The 20,732-nt window shown below is 35.6% G+C and overlaps 1 protein-coding gene and 1 long non-coding RNA gene across 2 annotated transcripts; both read left to right on the top strand.

The window, feature by feature from the left end:
• Positions 1-300: 300 nt before the first annotated feature.
• LOC138334484 (pre-mRNA-splicing factor 38B-like) lies at positions 301-12,605 on the top strand. Its single transcript, XM_069283141.1, has 10 exons — positions 301-420; positions 4,197-4,272; positions 4,546-4,577; positions 5,001-5,100; positions 5,367-5,449; positions 8,124-8,173; positions 8,358-8,418; positions 8,808-8,854; positions 9,597-9,666; positions 10,019-12,605. Exons 1-10 carry the CDS (start codon positions 305-307, stop codon positions 10,857-10,859), a joined length of 1,476 nt encoding a protein of 491 aa, XP_069139242.1. The 5' UTR covers positions 301-304; the 3' UTR covers positions 10,860-12,605.
• A 542-nt stretch (positions 12,606-13,147) lies between these two features.
• On the top strand, positions 13,148-14,181 carry LOC138335011 (uncharacterized). Its single transcript, XR_011210220.1, has 2 exons — positions 13,148-13,603; positions 14,083-14,181. It is a non-coding gene; the product is annotated as an uncharacterized lncRNA (long non-coding RNA).
• The last annotated feature ends 6,551 nt before the right edge of the window (positions 14,182-20,732 follow it).

Raw genomic sequence — 20,732 nt, 5'->3', positions numbered from 1 at the left:
TACAAACTACCTGTCTCGTTCTGCTGTCGCACACTGCGCCTTCAATTTTGCTATGACATTTCCATTTTAGTTTCATAGTTGTAAAAACTAGATTGATTCACACAAAAAAAACTATAAAATGGAAAAATTTATGTTGTAAAGGACAGATTGCAATATTGTTATCTGATTCATTAAACTCCTTCCTGTTTGTTTTTCTCAATTAGTTTTATCATATGCTGTACTGATGAGTGCACTTGTACCTGCACCCTTAATCGACTTTAATTATTCGTAATCGAACGCACCCAAATATTGAAGCGTCGAAAGGATGCGGATTTTACAGCATGTTCTTCGAGTAAAGAAAATTGCAAGTGTCAAAAACGAAGCTTTCTCGTCGATATATAGATCTCTAACATTTCGTCAGAAAATGCCTCCTCCTGATAGGTAAATACTGTTGATTTTGTATAACTGATTGACATGAAATGGTATATTTTGGCCCTTTAGCTCATAGCGAACGTACATGATCACGTGGCTTTATAACTCTAGCACAGGAGTTTGTAATGAATAATGAGCATAACAATAACCGCCATTAACCTTATGGATTGGTTTGATTAGTTTAATGTCTTATTAACCACTAGGCTCATTTAAAGACGTGTCATGTTTAATTGGTCGAGGGAAAATCTGAGTACACGGAGAAAAAACACCAACCAGCAATATTTTTGTAAATCAGTATATACACTGACGAAAGTTCCACATGGGATAAAATGTCAGGATCCAGGGTCGAAATGATTGCATCTTCACTATCCAAGCCTTATGATTACGATACAAAACTTGCACAAGGCCTACATGAACACTGAGTAATTAAAAGAGAAGATGAGGCAAATATAAAATTGGCCGATTTTACAGTTTTGAGTTTTATGAACAGGACCCTACATTGTAACACTTAATAACGACAAAAAAACGACAAGAAATGACAACAAACGACAAAACACTTTAAATACAAAGAAAAGTTAGTGACAACACAGGATATGTTATTCAGTACATTAAAATGAATATTTCTACCAAGTTTTATGAAGATTGGAGCAAAAATGAATGAATTAGAGCGATTTGAATATTCTGAAATCAGCCGCTGGTCAACGATAGATCGAGTGACAAGAGGTTTGCCGTGACGGTATACCAACAACACATTGTAACATCGAAAATGGCGATTTCATGTACATGTAAGCTTAGCTTTACATCAGAAAATGTCTCCTCCTGACCGGTAAATATCATTTATATATTAATATTGTGTTCTTAAACTCACAGTGTTAAATAATTAGGGTATCGATTATTTTAAGTTGTATGAAGGTCTGCCATCTATAGTATTTAAAAGTAGCTTACCATGCTGTGGAAGGAGATTGAGATTATACTCACTGTGTTATGTGTTATTTTACTCTGAGAAGTTTTGTCCACATGAATGGGATAAAAACTAGAAGAAAGAAAAAAGATTGATGCATCAATGTGTGTCAAACTGTTTTAAGTCATAATTGTTCTGGTACACTGTATTTTCATTTAACATCATTTTTACATTCAGGATTATTTAAAGATGCTCCAACAGAGCATAAACGATAAAACAATACTCATCAGTTGAAATTTTGTAACTGAAGAAATATACTAAATTGTCTGCTCCTGTTTTTGATAGAGAAAAAATACCATTTGTCAGCAGTGGAGCAATTCTTTATGGACACTTTAGGTTGAGGTATATATGAGATGCCAGCTGAAGTAACCAAGAACAAAATACATTATCAGCAATATACTTTTGCACTTGCTTCACATGGGTTTACTTTTGAACTCTCAACCTAAGAGGGCTAGTTGTAGAATATCTGTACACCTTAGCTACACAGCCAGTACTCTCCAAAATAACAAACTATCAGTTAAATGTAATTAGCTGTTTAGTAATAATTTAAGAATTCCTTGATCCAATAGTTAAAAATCCCAGGAAACCTTCCTATAAACTCCCTTTTGTATTGAGCTACTCGGTGGATGGCAGTGAACCAGCCCAGCTTTGTTTGATCCAAAATGGTAGATGCACAGTTACACATATTACCATGGTATTAACTTTACAGAATGTTTGATTGCAACTACCATAATATTAAAGTAACATGTAACAAAATGTCCACTTTGTCATTGTATGTACAATGAAAGTTACTTACATAAATGATGTAGAACCACTTTAGCAAAACATTTTATTATTATGATTATTACAAGCTAACCGATATTTACATAATATATAATTCATTTTTTAGATTATGTGGACATGATGTAGATAGCAACTATTTTACATAATGTATAACTTGCGTGCCCCTGTGCTTTGGCTGAGGTTACCAATATTACATTTTACGGTCCCGGAATAGCAGTTGAGATGGGTTGTTTTTATCTTGTACACACATTCCTTCCACATATCCATAGTTCTAAATATAACTGTGGAAGACAGATATGTCTGGATCAAATATCCGATGAAAAGTTACAAAACATATATATAGACCACGATCGAGTGTATCGTGGGTAGCGTGAGGCCTAGGACGTCTTCTTGCAGGCGGACGTCTCCTCTGCAGGCGGTGTATGGGATTTGCAAATTGGTTTTATTTTAGATGAAATAAATGATTTGTTTTAATTATTGGTTTATGTAAATAATGAATGTACTTGCCATATTTCTAAAAATTTTATTTTTGCTACAATTAATATTGATGCTGCTTTCGTTTGTCCGATGAGGTGAGATGAGGAGGTTTTGTGGAGTCATCTCGGTTTTCCGTGTCAACACCAAAATAAAACTTGTATTGTAAGATACTGACCTAAATTGTTTATCCTGCAACTATTTCATTATACATACAGAAGATGGTATTCAAAATGAAAGCAAATTGCCAGTTATTTACACGATTGCGCTTAAAGCGAAATGTTTCTTTGATGATCAAGAAAAGATGCCTTCACTAAACCGAATGAGTGTGCAATCCTTTATAATACTGTGGGAAATATGTAAGCGACCTCATTCTGGTGATTGCGACTTCCACTGTTTGGCGGGACTGACTGATGTTTCATTCACTCCTACTAAAAAAAGACGTCATTGGAATGTTCGGTATCAAATTATCAAATTTAGAAATTGAATCAAATGAAAGAAATCTAACATTTGTTTATTGACATCGTAATATTTTCCAATCAGAACTGTTACAGGAAATTCTTATATTCTGGTACCGAGTTCTATGTCTGACTAATGTCGATATTTTGATTTCAGAACAGTTGGAATTATGAAGATACCTCTTTTAAACAGTATTTTTAAGCCCACCATCATCAGATGGCTGCCAGTCAGCCGTCTTGGATTTTAATATTCAAAGTTTGTTATTGCTATTTCTCAGAAAGTACTGAAGGGATCATTCTCAAATTTCATATGTAGGTTCCCCTAGGGCCCTAGTTATGCATATTGCATTTTGGGACAGATCAGTGAACAAGATGGTGTCCAGTCAGCCATATTGGATTTGATAGTTAAAGTTTGTTATCGCTATTTCTCAGAAAGTACTGAAGGGATCATTCTCAAATTTAATATGTAGGGCCCTAGTTGGGCATATTGCATTTAGGGACTGATCGGTGCACAAGATGGCCACCAGTCAGCCATCTTGTATTTAGATAGTTAAGTTTGTTATTGCTATTTCTCAAAAAGTTTTGAAAGGATTGTTCTTAAATTTCATATATAGGTTCCAATATGGCCCTAGTTATGCATATTGCATTTTAGGACTGATTGGTCAACAAGATGGCCACCAGGCAGCCATCTTGGATTTTGATGGTTAAAATTTGTTATCACTATTTCTCAGATAGTACTGAAGGGATCATTATCAAATTTCATATGTAGGTTCCCTTAGGGCCCTAGTTGTGCATATTACATTTTGAGACTGTTCGGTCAACAAGATGGCCGACAGGTAGCCATCTTAGATTTTGATTATTGAAGTTTGTTAGTGTTGTATATCTCAGAAAGTACTGAAAGTACCTTTCTCAAATTTCATATGTAGTAAAAGTTTGAAAAGCGGAGAAAAGATCCTCTTTCCATTGTCACACATAGATCATTCTTTGGTGGGTGCCAAATCCCTCTGGGATTTCTTGTATTATTATTATTATATATTATGTAAGTTAATTATGACGTATAGATACATTTGTACACATCAAAGCTTAACTCCTTAAATGAACTGTTACAGGTGGCTGGACTATTCCAATGTTGGGAAAGTTATTCCTGGGACAAACATTGTTTGCTTCAAAGTACCACTGAAACATGTAAGAATCATTTTACTCTGTCTCATTAACTAATGATTATCAGATCTTCCAATTTGCAAGGTATAACAGATTTTAAACAGAGGATCTTGTGTGAGTGCCTACTGGCTACATATAAAATCATGAATGTCGTGAGAACTTGTGTATCTTATGTGTCCAAGAGAAATAATGTTACAATAACATATTCATGATTTGATACAATACAGCATTTACAAAATGACAGAGTCACTTAAAATCAAATTTGATTTATCTTTATTTTCTCTGTTCTTATTATAGGGACTGTTAAGACAAGTTCCACCAGATATGTGGTAAGTCTATAAAAATGAAAAATAGGACTTCTTCTGTAGAAAAATTCTGCTATCATTAAGGCTTAAAAAACGAGTACTATCCATAGTTATAATATATTATTACCCACCAGTCAAAAAAAAATTTAAAAAGTGGTTGTAGGTAAAACTTTTTTACATTCATATTAATTTTGGATTTCAAAACCAGTCCAGTTTCTTGTCACACATTATTTTGATTCTGTATCACAGAGTTTTCTGCACTCAACATGTGTCTCAAAATGTAACACGCAAGTCACAGAGAGAAGACAATGTAATGATCGACACAATCTACTGATGGAACTGTCTACTTTCAAGAGCAGATAACGCTGTAATTTGCAAAGTTGGAATAATATACAGAGATGGTATATGTCATACAGGCATTTGTAGTTTCCAAATTGTTTTTGACAGGTTCACCCCTAAAAATTTGATTGACCACATCGAGAAGGAAAATCACAAACTTGTGATGGTAATAGACCTGACTTTCACCACTAAATACTACTTCACAGATGTAAGTATAAATACTTCATAAAAAGTGAGAGTAATTACCGTGGGAGTGTTTACAATACCGAAAGAGTGTATCACCTGTTGATTGCAAGATGGATAGATTTTAGACTTAAAGACATGTACATGTTGTATATTGGAAAAAGTTTTATCATGGAAAAATGTTTTAACCAAATGTTTTAACTTAGAAAAGTGAATTGAATAGTGATTTCACTGATTTGATGACTAATTTTATCTTTGTCAAGATTTCTTCAGTACACTTCTTATTTTCAGGATTTTACTACTAAAAATGGAGTTGAACATCTCAAAGTATTCACAGAAGGTCATGTGATTCCGGGAGATGACATAGTACACAGGTCAGTTAGAGGTGTTTGTGTTACCTAATTATAATAAATAGCAAGCTATCAAGTGTTCATAACAGCAACATCGTCCATTTACATACTGTATACTATAAAATATTTGTGTGTACTTTCTTTCATGGTTTAGAGCTTTGATATAATTTCATGGAAAGAAATATTTGTGGTTAGCCAATGGAGCAATAGGGGCAATAATATAAAAACAAAATTTGTTGGATTTTTTATCCCCCGCTTTCTCCGAAACGGGGGATATTAATTTGGGTTCGTCCGTCTGTCTGTAACACTTCGTTTCTGTGCAATAACTGTAACAAATGTAAACTGATTTTCTTCAAACTTAGTGACAAGTTTGAATGCCTTAAGGACTTGGCCAAGTTCAATTGTGACTTTCAACAGACCATATTTAGTGGAGTTATGGCCATTTGCTTAAATGAAAAAGTCAGTTTCTGCCACTTCCGTACAATATAACTGTAATAAATATGAACCGATTTTCTTCAAACTTGGTAACAAGGTTGAGTGCCTTAAGTGCCTGGCCATGTTAGATCAACTCTTTCAGGAGATGTTATTTATCAGAGTTATGGCCCTTTAATTTACTACAAATGTTGTTTTTTCTGCAGTTTCTGTGTAATAACTAACAAATGTTAAAACTAATATTGTTAAAACTTGGTAACAAAGTTAAATGCCTTAAGGGCCTAGCCAAGTTTGATCACCACTTTGGCAGATCTTAATCAGCAGAGTTATGGCCCATTGATTTAATAAAAAAAAGTCATTTTCTGCCACCATTTTTCTTCAAATTTGGTAACAAAGTCAAATGCCTTACTTCCGAATAAGACTTCAGGTGTGTTTTTTTTCATGTTTCAACCAAGATTAAACCTACCCTCAATAATGTTTACCTACAATATGTCCTGAAAGCGGAGGATGGAAATTCAACAAATTTGCTTGTTATATTTGTGGTTTCACAACAACCATGAAAACAACAAAAAATATTTCACACTGAACATTTAATGTGTGTATGTAGTATGTGGTCACACTGAACATTTCATGTGTGTATGTAGTATGAGGTCTCACTCAACATTTTATGTGTGTATGTAGTATGTGGTCACACATTTCATGTGTGTATGTAGTATGTGGTCACACTGAACATTTCATGTGTGTATGTAGTATGTGGTCACACTGAACATTTCATGTGTGTATGTAGTATGTGGTCACACCGAACATTTCATGTGTGTATGTAGTATGTGGTCACACCGGACATTTCATGTGTGTATGTAGTATGTGGTCACACTGAACATTTCATGTGTGTATGTAGTATGTAGTCACACTGAACATTTAATGTATGTATGTAGTATGTGGTCACACTGAACATTTCATGTGTGTATGTAGTATGTGGTCACACTGAACATTTCATGTGTGTATGTAGTATGTGGTCACACTGAACATTTAATGTATGTATGTAGTATGTGGTCACACTGAACATTTCATGTGTGTATGTAGTATGTGGTCACACTGAACATTTCATGTGTGTATGTAGTATGTGGTCACACTGAACATTTCATGTGTGTATGTAGTATGTGGTCACACCGAACATTAAATGTGTGTATGTAGTATATGTGGTCACACTGAACATTTCATGTGTGTATGTAGTATGTGGTCACACTGAACATTTAATGTATGTATGTAGTATGTGGTCACACATGAACATTTAATGTGTGTATGTAGCATGTGGTGACACTGAATATTTCATGTGTGTATGTAGTATGTGGTCACACCGATCATTTCATGTGTGTATGTAGTATGTGTTCACACTGAACATTTCATGTGTGTATGTAGTTTGTGGCCACACTGAACATTTCATGTGTGTATGTAGTATGTGGTCACACTGAACATTTAATGTATGTATGTATGTATGTAGTATGTGGTCACACTGAACATTTCATGTGTGTATGTAGTATGTGGTCACACTGAACATTTCATGTGTGTATGTAGTATGTGGTCACACTGAACATTTCATGTGTGTATGTAGTATGTGGTCACACTGAACATTTCATGTGTGTATGTAGTATGTGGTCACACTGAACATTTCATGTGTGTATGTAGTATGTGGTCACACTGAACATTTCATGTGTGTATGTAGTATGTGGTAACACCGAACATTTCATGTGTATATATATAGAGTATTTGATCACATATGTAATACCATGTTAACAAAACTGATACGTGTATTGGGATATTTGCTTTATAATCTGGTTGAATGAAAAAAACCAAATTAATTTGCCAAGTGTTATATATGCAGCATAAGTAACATAGATACATGGTGTACTTTTTTATTGGTCTCATTGGGGAGATAACAGTCTAGCGAGGGAGATTTTCCCTATAGTGAAAACAGGACAAGATTCTCTGTTAGTGGAGTTTCAAATGATCTTAAGTATGCAATATTACCTCACTATCTCTGGTCAGCTAGGTCATGATCAAACACCATTCAGGGTGATATGAGTATTAGAAACCCTAGGACATTTTACATGTGATGTTACCAAACTGGATGTTAACTTAATCACAATCTTAGAGGAGGTATCACCGCTCAGGATACTAACCAATAAATCCATGTTAGAATTAACGAGAACATAAATTAATATTGCAATAAATGTACCTGAAGTAAACTGTTAATTTTACATTGTAGATTCTTTGATGCTATTGAAACCACAACCAAAGCTTCATCATCCGATAAAGGTAAGATGCCGTAGTAATTAGCATTACTTTACTGTAAATCAACTTTTTTCCACATGCAATTTTCAGGATAAATTCGGGATTGATATGTTTTTGACATGAAAATGTTTTGTACTGAAAAGCTTAAAGTTTTGGTTTTGAGAAAAACTACAGGATTTTAATAAAAATGTATTGGGAACTGTTTCAGTTGATGTGATAGGAGTGCATTGTACCCATGGTGTCAACAGGACGGGCTACATGGTTTGTAGGTAAGAAAAACAGCACGTTAGAAAATTACACAATCTATATTCTATCAAGATGCCAGTGCCTTATAGAAATCAGGTTGTCTGTCCATTCGTCTGTCTTTCTGTCTGTTTGTTTTTTCTTTTATACAAATACGATGGATGGAAGTGATGTGTTTGTTCTCAAATTTGGTAGGACGATTCCTCGTGCCTTTTAGATCTTTTTAGTAACTGGATTCAAAATGGCTGCTTAGCAGTCATTTTGGATTTTAATTATGCCAAAACAAAATGATTTTGTATTCAACAGGTACATGTTCGATATTGATGGGGACTTGCATTGATTGCAATAGAATCTGATTCTATGCCGGTCGGGTCAGTCCTTTCTGATATGTGTATCCTAACTTTTATGTCCACAGGTACATGATAGAACGACTAGCATTCAAACCAGAAGAGGCCATACAAGGTATTATTTTTTGATATGCTAAAATTGGTAAAAGAAAGTAAGGCTTATATAAACAAAATTAGTATTGAGGAATGAAAATAAGCTAAATTAGTACATCACGTGATAATTACTAGGAATGCGATTGGATAACAGCCATGATCTATTTTGCGACAGTTCCCTGTCCTTCTTGACTACGGGAGACTATGTCTGACTACGGGAACTATACCAAAGTATAGTCCCCCGGGAATGAGCACGCGACCAAATATATGACGTCATAATGAATGTCATGTGACGTACTAAATCTATTATGGCTCTTTCCCTCGGGAACAGTTCTCCTATAGAGTTGTCTGGCGAGGTATAGTCGCCACGTCTTCGACTCGGGGACTATACCTCGCCAGACAACACTATAGGAGAACAGTTCCCTCTGGAAAGGGCCATAATAGAATAATAGAGTTTACAATAAAGATAAGTCATAAACTGGAAGAATTTTAAAAGTGTTTTGTAGGTTTTAACTATACTTTTTGTAAACTTAACTTAAATACTCCTATTACTTTGAAATTGCTATATGGATCCACTGACTTTGTTTACAAGCTTTAACTGTGATATTTGTTAAATTTCTATAATTGGTATGGAATGGTGCATAAAATATTTCTATCTTTCGATTCAAAGTGAAAATATTTCATAACTTTCCTGACAACCAATATAATTGTTTATCGTTGTATGGTTTAGTTAAAACTTCTAATTCTTGCTCGTAACTTTTCAGCCTTCAATGCTGCGAGAGGACATGACATAGAACGAGAGAATTACCTCGACAATCTACGTACAAAAACCTTGTAGGTTATTGAGATTTTTTTTAATATTGAAAAAAAAAATTGATATATTTTCATTAGAAAATGCATAGAGTACATTAGTATGAACATAAATATCTCTAAAGTCATCTATCTCAGACTCAGCCTTGCTCTGAAACTTTGAAGACCTATCTAGCTATCTTGTTTTTTGAAGTTGGTAAATTAAGCATCTTTTATTTGAAATTCATGGAACAATAAAAGAAAGTTCCATTTATATTAAGTATTGAAACTATCACATATCACTAATAATCAAATGGAATGGCTTTTATAAGATTATGATTAAAGGTATTGTTATAAGTTAGGTAAATAATGATTATATCTTTGTTGGTTGTTCCAGTTTGGAAGACTACAAGAATGAAGGCAGGCATAGACTTGAACAAAAGAAACCTCAATCAACATTTGGTTCGCACGGACACCAAAACAGACGATCGAGATCAGAAAGATCAATGAGTAAGAGTAAAGATTCAGGGGACCAACATTCAAGTGGTGGGAATCAAGACCGCCATCATGGCAGTTACCATGACAATGCCAGAAACGCCACTCCTGTGGATGATCGATACCCTTACGGTGAATATACCTATGAGGTTGAAGAAGGACAGCGAGAAATGCAAAGGGAGCTTGATTATGGCATGCATTCAGGATATCACAACTACCATAGCGATCGGAGCTATAGAGACGATAAACAGGATTATGCATCTCATGAATATAGAGGTCAAGGTCGTAACAATATAGGCCAAGGTCATGATTATAGAGGTCAAGGTCGTGAAGGTGAAGGACAAGATTATGGAGGTTACCATTATAGAAACAATGGCTACAGAGATCAGCGTTATGAAAGACAGGACAGGAGAGGTCAAGGTCACACAAGTTCCTGGAGAGGGGACAAGAAGAGGTCTCCACCAGGAAACTGGAGGACACATTCACACAGTGATGACTATAATTCGAGAGACAAGCGTCAAAGTCATGAAAGGTCTGACAGACATGGTCATGAAAAGTTTGACAGTCGTCAAAGTCATGAAATGTCAGAGAGACGTCAAAGACATGAAAGGTCGGACAGGCATAATGATAAATATGGACTTAGTGACCAAACGGATTTGAAGACGAGAAATAGCCCAATGGACATCCAAACTGACCATTCTAATACTGTCCTACAATCAGATGGATACAATAGTGAGTTATGACACTAGGGAATAGCTGATACCAATAATAATTGAAATGTTTACTTTTATTTTTGTGCCTTGTGAAGGTCAAGCATGTATTTTTATCTGTCAACTTGATTTGAAATGCCCTAGATTTTAACAAAATGTATTGCTACTAGATCTGATGAATATATTTTAGTGTTATTTATGTTGTCTCCCCTAAGAATATTAGCTAAGATCAGTATTCAACAATCAACTTTTATGATGGACTTTGTCACTGGTGTAGATTTGTAGATAATGAGACAATTGGACGTATATATTTTTTTCAGGGATCAATTTTCACACTTATGATTGCGACAATTTGAATCACAAAATATTGAGGTTAAATGTTTAAATTACGTATGCTCTGTAGATCAAACAACAAATTGAATTTGCTGAAATTTGATTATCTCGTTTTTAAGCTGGACCGACAAAAATAAAAGAGTGTTATATATCAGTGACACCAATTCAGCTGGAATTCCACTAGAAAGAATGAGCCATACAAATGTAAACCAAATTTGTTCAACCTCCAATATCTGTGTTCAGAATAACAAGAAAGTGCTTTTCTTGAACTTAATCTACATTGATCTTTAATTCACTTTCACTGCTCAGCCTCAAATATCTTTGTTCAGAAAAATAAGATAGTGTTTATTTAATTATCTTGAAGTAATTCTATCTTAAAACTTGTGTTCACTCTTGATCTTAACCTTAGATTTTTATATTCCATGAAAAGAAGGAAAATTAATGTTTATCTTGAAGCCATTAAATTTTATCACACAGTTTATTTTCAAACAGGTTTGAAATATTTACTACCTCAATGAAAGAGTGGAAATATGATTTGAGTTATCTGGTGGGGAAAAGTGCTAAATTATAATTAATAACTGCTGAAATATTGATATATACATTAACTTTCTAGTAGCTACTGTTGTAGCGGAAAAGATATCACCTACCCAGTCAGAAGGTGATATCTTTTCTGCTACAACAGTAGCTACCTTTCTAGGAGAATATGTTCATTATTTGTTTACCAACATTAACCTTATAGCTATACAAGATATAGAGGATTTTTTTTTGATTTTTATAAAAATTAATCCCTGCTTTCATTTTATATTCAAAGTTCATGTGAATTCCACAAATAATTGTGTAAAAGTTAAATATAATTGTATATAATTATTCTTATATAATTCTTTATGAATAATAGTTCTCAGAGCCCTTGGTCGTGAATTGATAATCATGTATTCGCAAATGGCTGCAGTGGCCAAGTGGTTAAGATGTCCTGAAATATTACTACAAGCCCTCCACCTCTGGGATGCGGGTTCGAATCCAATGTGGGGCAGTTGCCAGGTACTGGTCGGTGGTTTTTCTCCGGGAACTCCGGCTTTTCTCCACCAACAAACCTAGCACATCCTTAAATGACCTTGGCTGTTAATAGGACGTTTAACTAATAAACTAAATAAACTCGCAAATATCTTTAAAGTGATGATGACCCCGAATACAGTATATGTAAAAATAAAGTGATTTACAGTATTATTAGATGTAAACAGTCAAGTGAGATATTTGGTCAGATTTATTGTCATCAGATCTTGCTGTGCTACTATAAGATAGTTAGATCAAATAATGTAGAGGAACGGCTAGTTGTAACTGATTTGTTGGTTGTTTTGGGATACAGGTGTTTACAAGATATAATAATTATTATTGCTCATGCTCCAAATGAAATTCAAACATGTCTTAATTAAAAAAGGGGAAAAATAATTATGTCTTGCTTTTTCTTTTAAGATCACAAAAATAGTTTATGCTTTTGTTTGTTGTAATTGTTGCACTTACGATCTATGGAAGCACTACCGATAAATATATGGTCAAGTGTCTTAAAATTATGATCTGAAACTGACCTTGATTTCAAATGAAGATATTTGTGAAATTTTGACCTGCAAATAATCCTGTTGAATTTTGGATGAAAATCTAACTTGTATGCTCAATTTGGGTCGAATTTACTAGAATTTAACATCAACCAAATGTGTGACCAGAATTTGCCTTGTCATGATGCCAGACTGTCTGTGAATATCTGAGAATTAGTTACAGTTTACATCAATTTGGACCGAACAAAGTACCCATAGACCATTTTAGATGTCTAGAACAGAAATTGGTAAAATAGTATTTTATATGTACTATATATACATGTATTGAGAAGGGTGGAAAGCTCCCTGAGACAAATGATCTTACAGGAAGTAATTAATTTGGACCCAAAGGACTATGTTTGGTTTTGGCCCTTTTTAGCACCCAAGTCCATCAAATGTTTTAAGTAATGGATAATTTCCGAAAACCTGTCCATTATTAGAGAGAATGGATAGTACCGAGCCCGCAGGGCGAGGTACAATCCATTCTCTCTAATAATGGACAGTTTGAGGAATTTATCCTACTTAAAACCCATCATACCACTACTCACTACCTTGCGTACCCTGTTTGAGAAATGGGACATCCCATTTCAGGAATTGCACAGGTGTTCACTCACCTGTGACAAATAATGGACTAACAATGTTGAGATGCATGCACAGTCATTTAGTTTTACACCTTTGGAGGTACAACAGTGTTTTTGAACATGTCGGATAGTGATATTTTCCTTACTCGGCCATCATTTACATGTAGGGATGTACGCAGCTGTGATTCAGATTGTTTGCCTGTTTGAAGTGACCTGTTTATTCGCACAAGAACAGGCGCATTGTCTAACTTTACATCAAATACATACAAGCAAGGTGAGTTTTTCCTACAATTTAAACATAACTGTTTTTTCCTAAAAAAATCTACCATACGCATGTTATAGATATGATAAAAAAAACCATATCTGATTGCTATGATAGCATTGCACTGGAATACAATGAAACCTGTCTAATCCGACACCACGTGGGTGTTTGGTCAGATTATTCAGGGTGTAGGAAAGTCAGATACTGTTGTATACTATTGTTGCTATTGTTGAATACGGAACAGTTACAGATAGGATAGGGAAAGCAGGTGTCAGATTAGACAGGTTTCGCTCTTAAGTATATTATGTTTAACCATAATCATCAGATTATATGTTATAAGGGTTGTGAGATATCTGATCTAAAAGACTGCATGCATATTATCCCACCTCAGTCAAGAATCTAGAGTTCCTATTCCTCGTCAATTACAAGTTTTAAAAAGATGTAACAAATAATAATGCAAGAATCTAATTATGTTTTTTTTTTATTTTCAGAACAGTAACAGCTAGGAAGGGGAAGTAATAATTTCGATGGAGGAATGAACTTAAATGTAAAATTTTGGATAGTCAAATAAACATGTTTAGTTTTCCATACAGCAGCGTTTTTTTTCCCTTTGTTTAAAATAGACTGTCCATTATTTTGGAGAATAATGAACAGTGGCCCTATAATAATGGACAGTGAGTTACATAATGGACTCCTAGGTGTCCATTATGTAATATAATGGTCATATACAACAAAGGAAACTTTACTAGCTGGGTTTTAACCTCTTATTTAGTGATTAAATTTGTTGTATTTTAAACATTAAGTATATCCCTGATTCAACTAAAATGACTGTTTTCTAATTTTGTAGATGTAGTTGCCATGGTAACCATCCAAAATATGCATAAATTATGAAAGTGTAGAAATTTTGACAATTTTGGCCATTTTTTATGCTATGTTGCAGCGTCCGTCGTCCGGCCGTCCGGCGTCAACTTTTCCATTTAAACAATTTCTTCTCCAAAACTTGGAGACCTAGAGTCCTGAAATTTGACTTATAGCATGCTGGGATGAAGGGCTACCAAGTTTGTTAAATTGAATGAAATTGACCTTCATTCAAGGTCACAGGGGTCAAATAGGTGAAAATCTTTAACAGACTTCTTCTAAATAACCAAGAGGCCAATAGACCTGAAATTGGGCCTGTGACATGCTGGGTTGAAGGGCTACCAAGTTTGTTCAAATGAATGACCTTGACCTTCATTCAAGGTCACAGGAGTCAAATAGGCTGAAATATCTTGTTAAGACTTTCGCTTCATAACCAAGAGGCCTAAAAACCCGATATTTGGCATGTAACATGCTGCGATGAAGGACTACTGAGTTTGTTCAAATGAATGACCTTGACTTTCATTCAAGGTCACAGGGTCAAATAGGCTAAAATCTTTAAATGACTTCTTTTTAATAACCAAGAGGCCTAGGAACCTGATATTAGGCCTGTGACATACTGGGATAGAGGGCTTCCAAGTTTGTTCAAATGAATGACCTTGACCTTCATTCAAGGTCACAAGGGTCAAATAGGCTAAAATCTTTAAATGACTTCTCCTTAATAACCAAGAGGGCTAGAGACCTGATATTGGGCATGTGGCATGCTGGGATCAAGGGCTACCAAGTTTGTTCAAATGAATGACCTTGACCTACATTCAAGGTCACAGGGGTCAAAAAGGCAACAACTTCCTCTTAATAACCAAACAGCCTAGGCACCTGATATTGGGCCTGAGGCATGCTGGGATCAAGGGCTACCAAGTTTGTTCAAATGAATTACCTTGACCTTCATTCAAGGTCACAGGGGTCAAAAAGGTTAAAAATTTTAAATGACTTCTTCTTAATAACCAAGAGGCATAGGGACCTGATATTGGGCCTGTGGCATGCTGGGATCAAGGGCTATAAAGTTTGTTCAAATGAATGACCTTGACTTTCATTCAAGGTCAAAGGGGTCAAATATGCTATAATCTTTAAATGACTTCTCCTTAATAACCAAGAGGGCTAGAGACCTGATATTGGGCATGTGACATGCTGGGATAGAAGGCTACCAAGTTTGTTCAAATGAATGACCTTGACCTTCGTTCAAGGTCAAAGGGGTCAAATATGCTATAATCTTTAAATGACTTCTCCTTAATAACCAAGAGGGCTAGAGACCTGATATTGGGCATGTGGCATGCTGGGATAGAGGGCTACCAAGTTTGTTCAAATGAATGACCTTAATTTTCATTCAAGGTCACAAGGGTCAAAAAGGCTAAAATCTTTAAAAGACTTATTCTTAAAAACCAAAACTTATTCTTAAAAACCAAAAGAAATAGGGACCTGATATTGGGCCTGTGGCATACTGGGATCAAGTTTGTTTAAAAGAATGACCTTGACCTTCATTCAAGGTCACAGGGGTGAAATAGGCTAAAAACGACTTTTTTTAATAACAAAGAGGCAAAGAGGCCTCTAATGTGCTTAGGGATGATTTAAATTCTGATTTACTCTATGAACCATGTATGATTTCCAGATTGCAGGTGAGCGATTCGGGCCCATTGGGCCCTTGTTTTGTCTATGAAGCTACAGAGCGCACCCTTGAACAAACCATACATATTTAGCATGCTGGTAAATTAAGAAGACGTTTAACTTACCAGTGTGCTAAATAACTATGAACAAACTAAAATTTACTGAGAATATGTCTGCAATTTCTATACATCTTTAGGAGAAATATAAAGTTTGTTCAAGGATGAGCTCTATAGTTTCTTAAACAAAAACCTACAAAAAATAGCCGAAATTGTTAAATATCCACATTTTCATAATTTATGCATAATTAGAGTGATTACCATGGCAACTGAAGCTGCAAAATTAGAAAACTATCAATGCAATTATATAAGGGATATACTAAATATGTAAACTACAACAATTTAAATGCCAAATAAAAGTTTTGAAAATTTGACGAACTAGGTTCAAGACGAACCTAGTTCGTCAAATTTTCAAAACTTTTATTTGGCATTGAAATTGTTGTAGTTTACATACGTGCTGTGCGTAAACTTTTCATTCAAAAACCTTCTTCTCAATAACTGGGTAACGATATTTGGCCTGTAGCATGCTGGGATGAAGGGCTACCAAGTTTGTTAAAATGAATTACCTTGACCTTCATTCAAGGTGACAGGGGTCAAAAAGGCTAAACTCTTTAAATGACTTCTTCTCAAGAACCAGAAGGCCAAGGGTACTGATATCGGGCCTGTAGCATGCTGGGATAAAGGGCTATCCAGTTTGTTCCAATGAATGACCTTGACGTGCATTTAAGGTCACAGGGGTCAAATAGGCTAAAATCCTTTAAACAACTTCTTGTGAATAACTAAGAGGTCTAGAGACGTGATATTGGGCCCACAACATGCTGGGATGAAGGGCTATCAAGTTTGTTCAAATGAATGACCTTGATCTTCATTGAAGGTCACAGGGCTCAAAAAGTTTAAAATCTTTAAACGACTTCTTCTCAAGAACCAAAAGGCCCAGGATACTGCTATTTGGCCTGTAGCATGCTGGGATAAAGGGCTACCAAGTTTGTTCAAATGAATGACCTTGACCTTCATTTAAGGTCACAGGGGTCAAATAGGGTAAAATTCTTTAAACACCTTCTTGTGAATAACTAAGAGGCCTAGAGACCTGATATTGAAATCACGACATGCTGGGATGAAGGGCTATCAAGTTTGTTCAAATGAATGACGTTGATCTTCTTTCAAGGTCACAGGGGTCAAAAATGCTAAAATCTTTAAACGACTTCTTCTCAAGAACCAGAAGGTCCAGGGTACTGATATTGGGCCTGTTGCATGCTGGGATGAAGGGCTACCAAGTTCGGTCAAATGAATGACCTTGACCTTTTCATTTAAGGTCACTGGGGTGAAATAGGCTAAAATCCTTTAAACAACTTCTTGTGGAGAACTAAGAGGCCAAGAGACCTGATATTGGGCCAACTACATGCTTGGATGAAGGGCTATCACGTTTGTTCAAATGAATGAACTTGATCTTCATTCAAGATCACAGTGCTAAAAAAGGCTAAAATCTTTAAACCACTTCTTCTCAAGAACCAAAAGGCCCAGGATACTCATATTTAGCCTGCAGCATGCTGGGATGAAGAGTTACCAAGTTGATCAAATAAATTACCTTGACCTTCATTCAAGGTCACAGGGGTCACATAGGCTAAAATCTTTAAACAACATCTTCTCCAGAACCGAAAAGCCCATGATACTCATATTAAGCCTGAAGCATGCTAGGGTGAAGGGCTACCAAGTTTGTTCAAATAAATGACCTTGACCTTCATTCAAGGTCAAATGGGTCAAGTAGGCTAAAATCTTAAAACGACTTCTTGAGAATAACTAAGTCGCCTAGAGACCTGATATATTTGGCCTGTGACATGTTGGGATGTAAGGTTACCAAGTTTCAAATAAATGAACTTGACCTTCTTTTCACGGGGGTCAAATAGGCTTAAATCTTTAAATGACTTCTCAAGAATCGAAAGGCCCAGGATACTCATATTGGACCTGCATCATGCTGGGATGAAGAGCTATCAAGTTTGTTCAAATGAACGACATTGGCTGTCATTCAAGGTCACAGGGTTCAAATAGGCAAAAATCTTTTAAAAACGACTTCTAAAGAACCAAAAGGCCCAGGATACTCATAATGGGCCTGCAGCATGCAGAGATGAAGGGCTACCAAGTTTGTTCAAATGTGACCTTGACCTTCGTTCAAGGTCACAGGGTCAAATAGACACCTTTTAACGACTTCTTCTCAAGAACTGAAAGGCCCAGGATACTCATATTGGGCCTGACAGATTGTTCAAATTAATGACCTTGACTGTCATTCAAGGTAACAGGGGTCAAATAGGTTAAAATCTTTAAACAACTTCTTGAGAATAACTAGGAGGCCTAGAGACCCTATATTGGGTCTGTGACATGCTGGGATGAAGAGCTACCAAGTTTGTTCAATGAATGACCTTGACCTTCATCCAAGGTCACAGGGGTCAAATAGGCTAAAATCTTGAAATAACTTTTTGTGAATAACTAAGAGACCTAATATTGGGCCTGTGACATGCTGGGATGAAGGGGTACCATATTTGTTTTAAAAAAGTGACATTGATCTTCATTCAATACCACAGGGGGTCAAAATGGCTAAAATCTTTAATCGGCTTTGTTGTATTTTGCCAATAGTCAGGTGACCGTTAAGGCCCATGGGCCTCTTGTTTAAACTGTAACTAATTCTCAGATGCCTATGGACCTTTACCAGCATTTGGTAAGCTTTGAACCTTGCTGATGCTTTAGATTCCTCTTCATGGATTGATCAGATGGTCCGGCGTTTGTTCCTATTTGCTGGACCCATCTCCAGAACCATAGCCATGGGAGTTTGGCTTTTATTTGTCTCCTCTTCCGAGTAATGCTCAACAAATTGTCTGCGTTTAAAACAATCCCACCGTCCTTGTCCCAATATTCTAGCAATTACACTATCGAGTCAGCCTCGGACGTCAGCGAAAACACTGGCTTTGGAAGTTCGTTTATAAAGACAGGCAACAAAAGAGGCCCAAGAGGTGTCCCATGTGGTACACCGAATGCTATCCATGATCGAGAAGCCCATGTGCAGGTCGTTTTGGTTTTTATTTCAATCAATGTACAATTACTAAATATCACTATGCAAGTTACGTAGGGTAATTTCATTGTCACACTTGAAAATTATTTTTTAAAGTTATAGGTTTTGTTCATAAAATGGTCACAAACAGATCTTGAGGTACAATGAGTAAAGTAATGCATTTACTAGTAAAATAAATACAATTATGCGGGTCGTTTAGTATTGTAACTCGTAGTTTTAAGTGATAGAAGGCGATACCAGTTTAGCAGTCATGACCAATATTCACATCGATCTAACGCTTGGAGACAGACAGTTGGCCTAATGAGTCCGTCAGTTTTTATTAGAAAACAGTCGGTAGACAACGCATACCGGTGCCTATGGTGGCTGATTACGGCCATCTCGTGTTGTTGTGTTGTCGCCTTGTCGTGTTGTCGCCTTGTCGAGTTGTCGCGGTCTCAAACTGCGACAACCCGAGATTTAACAGTTAAAATGTCGACTTGTCGCGTTTTTGAACCGCGACAAGTCGACAACACGACAAGTCGACAACACGACAAGTCGACATTTCAAACACGCTAATTAGCGCGTACAGAATCTCGTGTTGTCACGGTAAAATGTCGACTTGTCGTGTTGTCGAGTTGTCGACTTGTCGTGTTGTCGCCTTGTCGTGTTGTCGACTTGTCGTGTTGTCGAGTTGTCGACTTGTCGCCTTCCTGTTACACATGCGCAAATCATATGAAATAGCCACTATCTTTGAATATAGAAAACTGAAGTCAGTGCTTGTGAATATTTGGTGTGTTTGTAATATATTCGATGTACAAAATTGTTTAAAAATCATATTTTCCCCATGGTTAACTCTTTTGAAAAGTATTATACTTAACGGAAATTATAATATTAAATTAAATAAATATTAACAAAACAAAGGATGTTGTCAGAACACAGAACAAAAATGTTTGTATAATGAACAGTGACAGAGACGACAAATGTATATCAACTTAATATTGTAAAATATCCTTTTAAAATATTGTGTTATCAATCGGTTAAGACTTATTATTCAATTTGAAGAATTGAAGAGAACACGGCTGATAAGACGAAATATTATCTATTATTACTAATTACTGTAATATGTTATGTGTGTAGTACATCAAACAATAACCTTGATTAAGATCTAATAAAGAATTTGATGTAAAACGATTAGAAAAAAAAATCATAAAAACTTTCATTTAGTCCAAAGCGTTATAGAATAGATAAGGTGTTGTGCCCCATCTTTCTGGTAATTAGTTCATGTATTTTGATCATCAGCATGCATTACAATGTACATAATGTAAGTATTTTTTATAGAATTTATATATTGTACAGTTAAACAGTAAGATTTACCCTGGAAAGTTTGAATGTGTAACTCGACTGCAGTAATTCATACAATAGTATACAAATGCTGGAGCATAGATACTTCCAGGGGATATCAATTTAATGGAACTCTGCATGCAAAAGAAAAATACACAATTAGTATTTCTGGGTCTAGAAATTCCTA

This window comes from Argopecten irradians, chromosome 11 (genome assembly GCF_041381155.1).
Source record: "Argopecten irradians isolate NY chromosome 11, Ai_NY, whole genome shotgun sequence".
Lineage (NCBI taxonomy): Eukaryota > Metazoa > Mollusca > Bivalvia > Pectinida > Pectinidae > Argopecten > Argopecten irradians.
Note: the sequence above shows the minus strand (reverse complement) of the source record. Positions and strands in the feature narration are given on the sequence as shown.

Bases quoted from the DNA above. Each gene is read 5' to 3' on its own strand.
- LOC138334484 (XM_069283141.1), top strand. From the start codon at position 305: ATGCGGATTTTACAGCATGTTCTTCGAGTAAAGAAAATTGCAAGTGTC. The intron at 4,273-4,545 runs GTAAGAATCATT...TTCTTATTATAG, and splicing joins TCAAAGTACCACTGAAACAT to GGACTGTTAAGACAAGTTCC. The intron at 8,174-8,357 runs GTAAGATGCCGT...GAACTGTTTCAG, and splicing joins AGCTTCATCATCCGATAAAG to TTGATGTGATAGGAGTGCAT.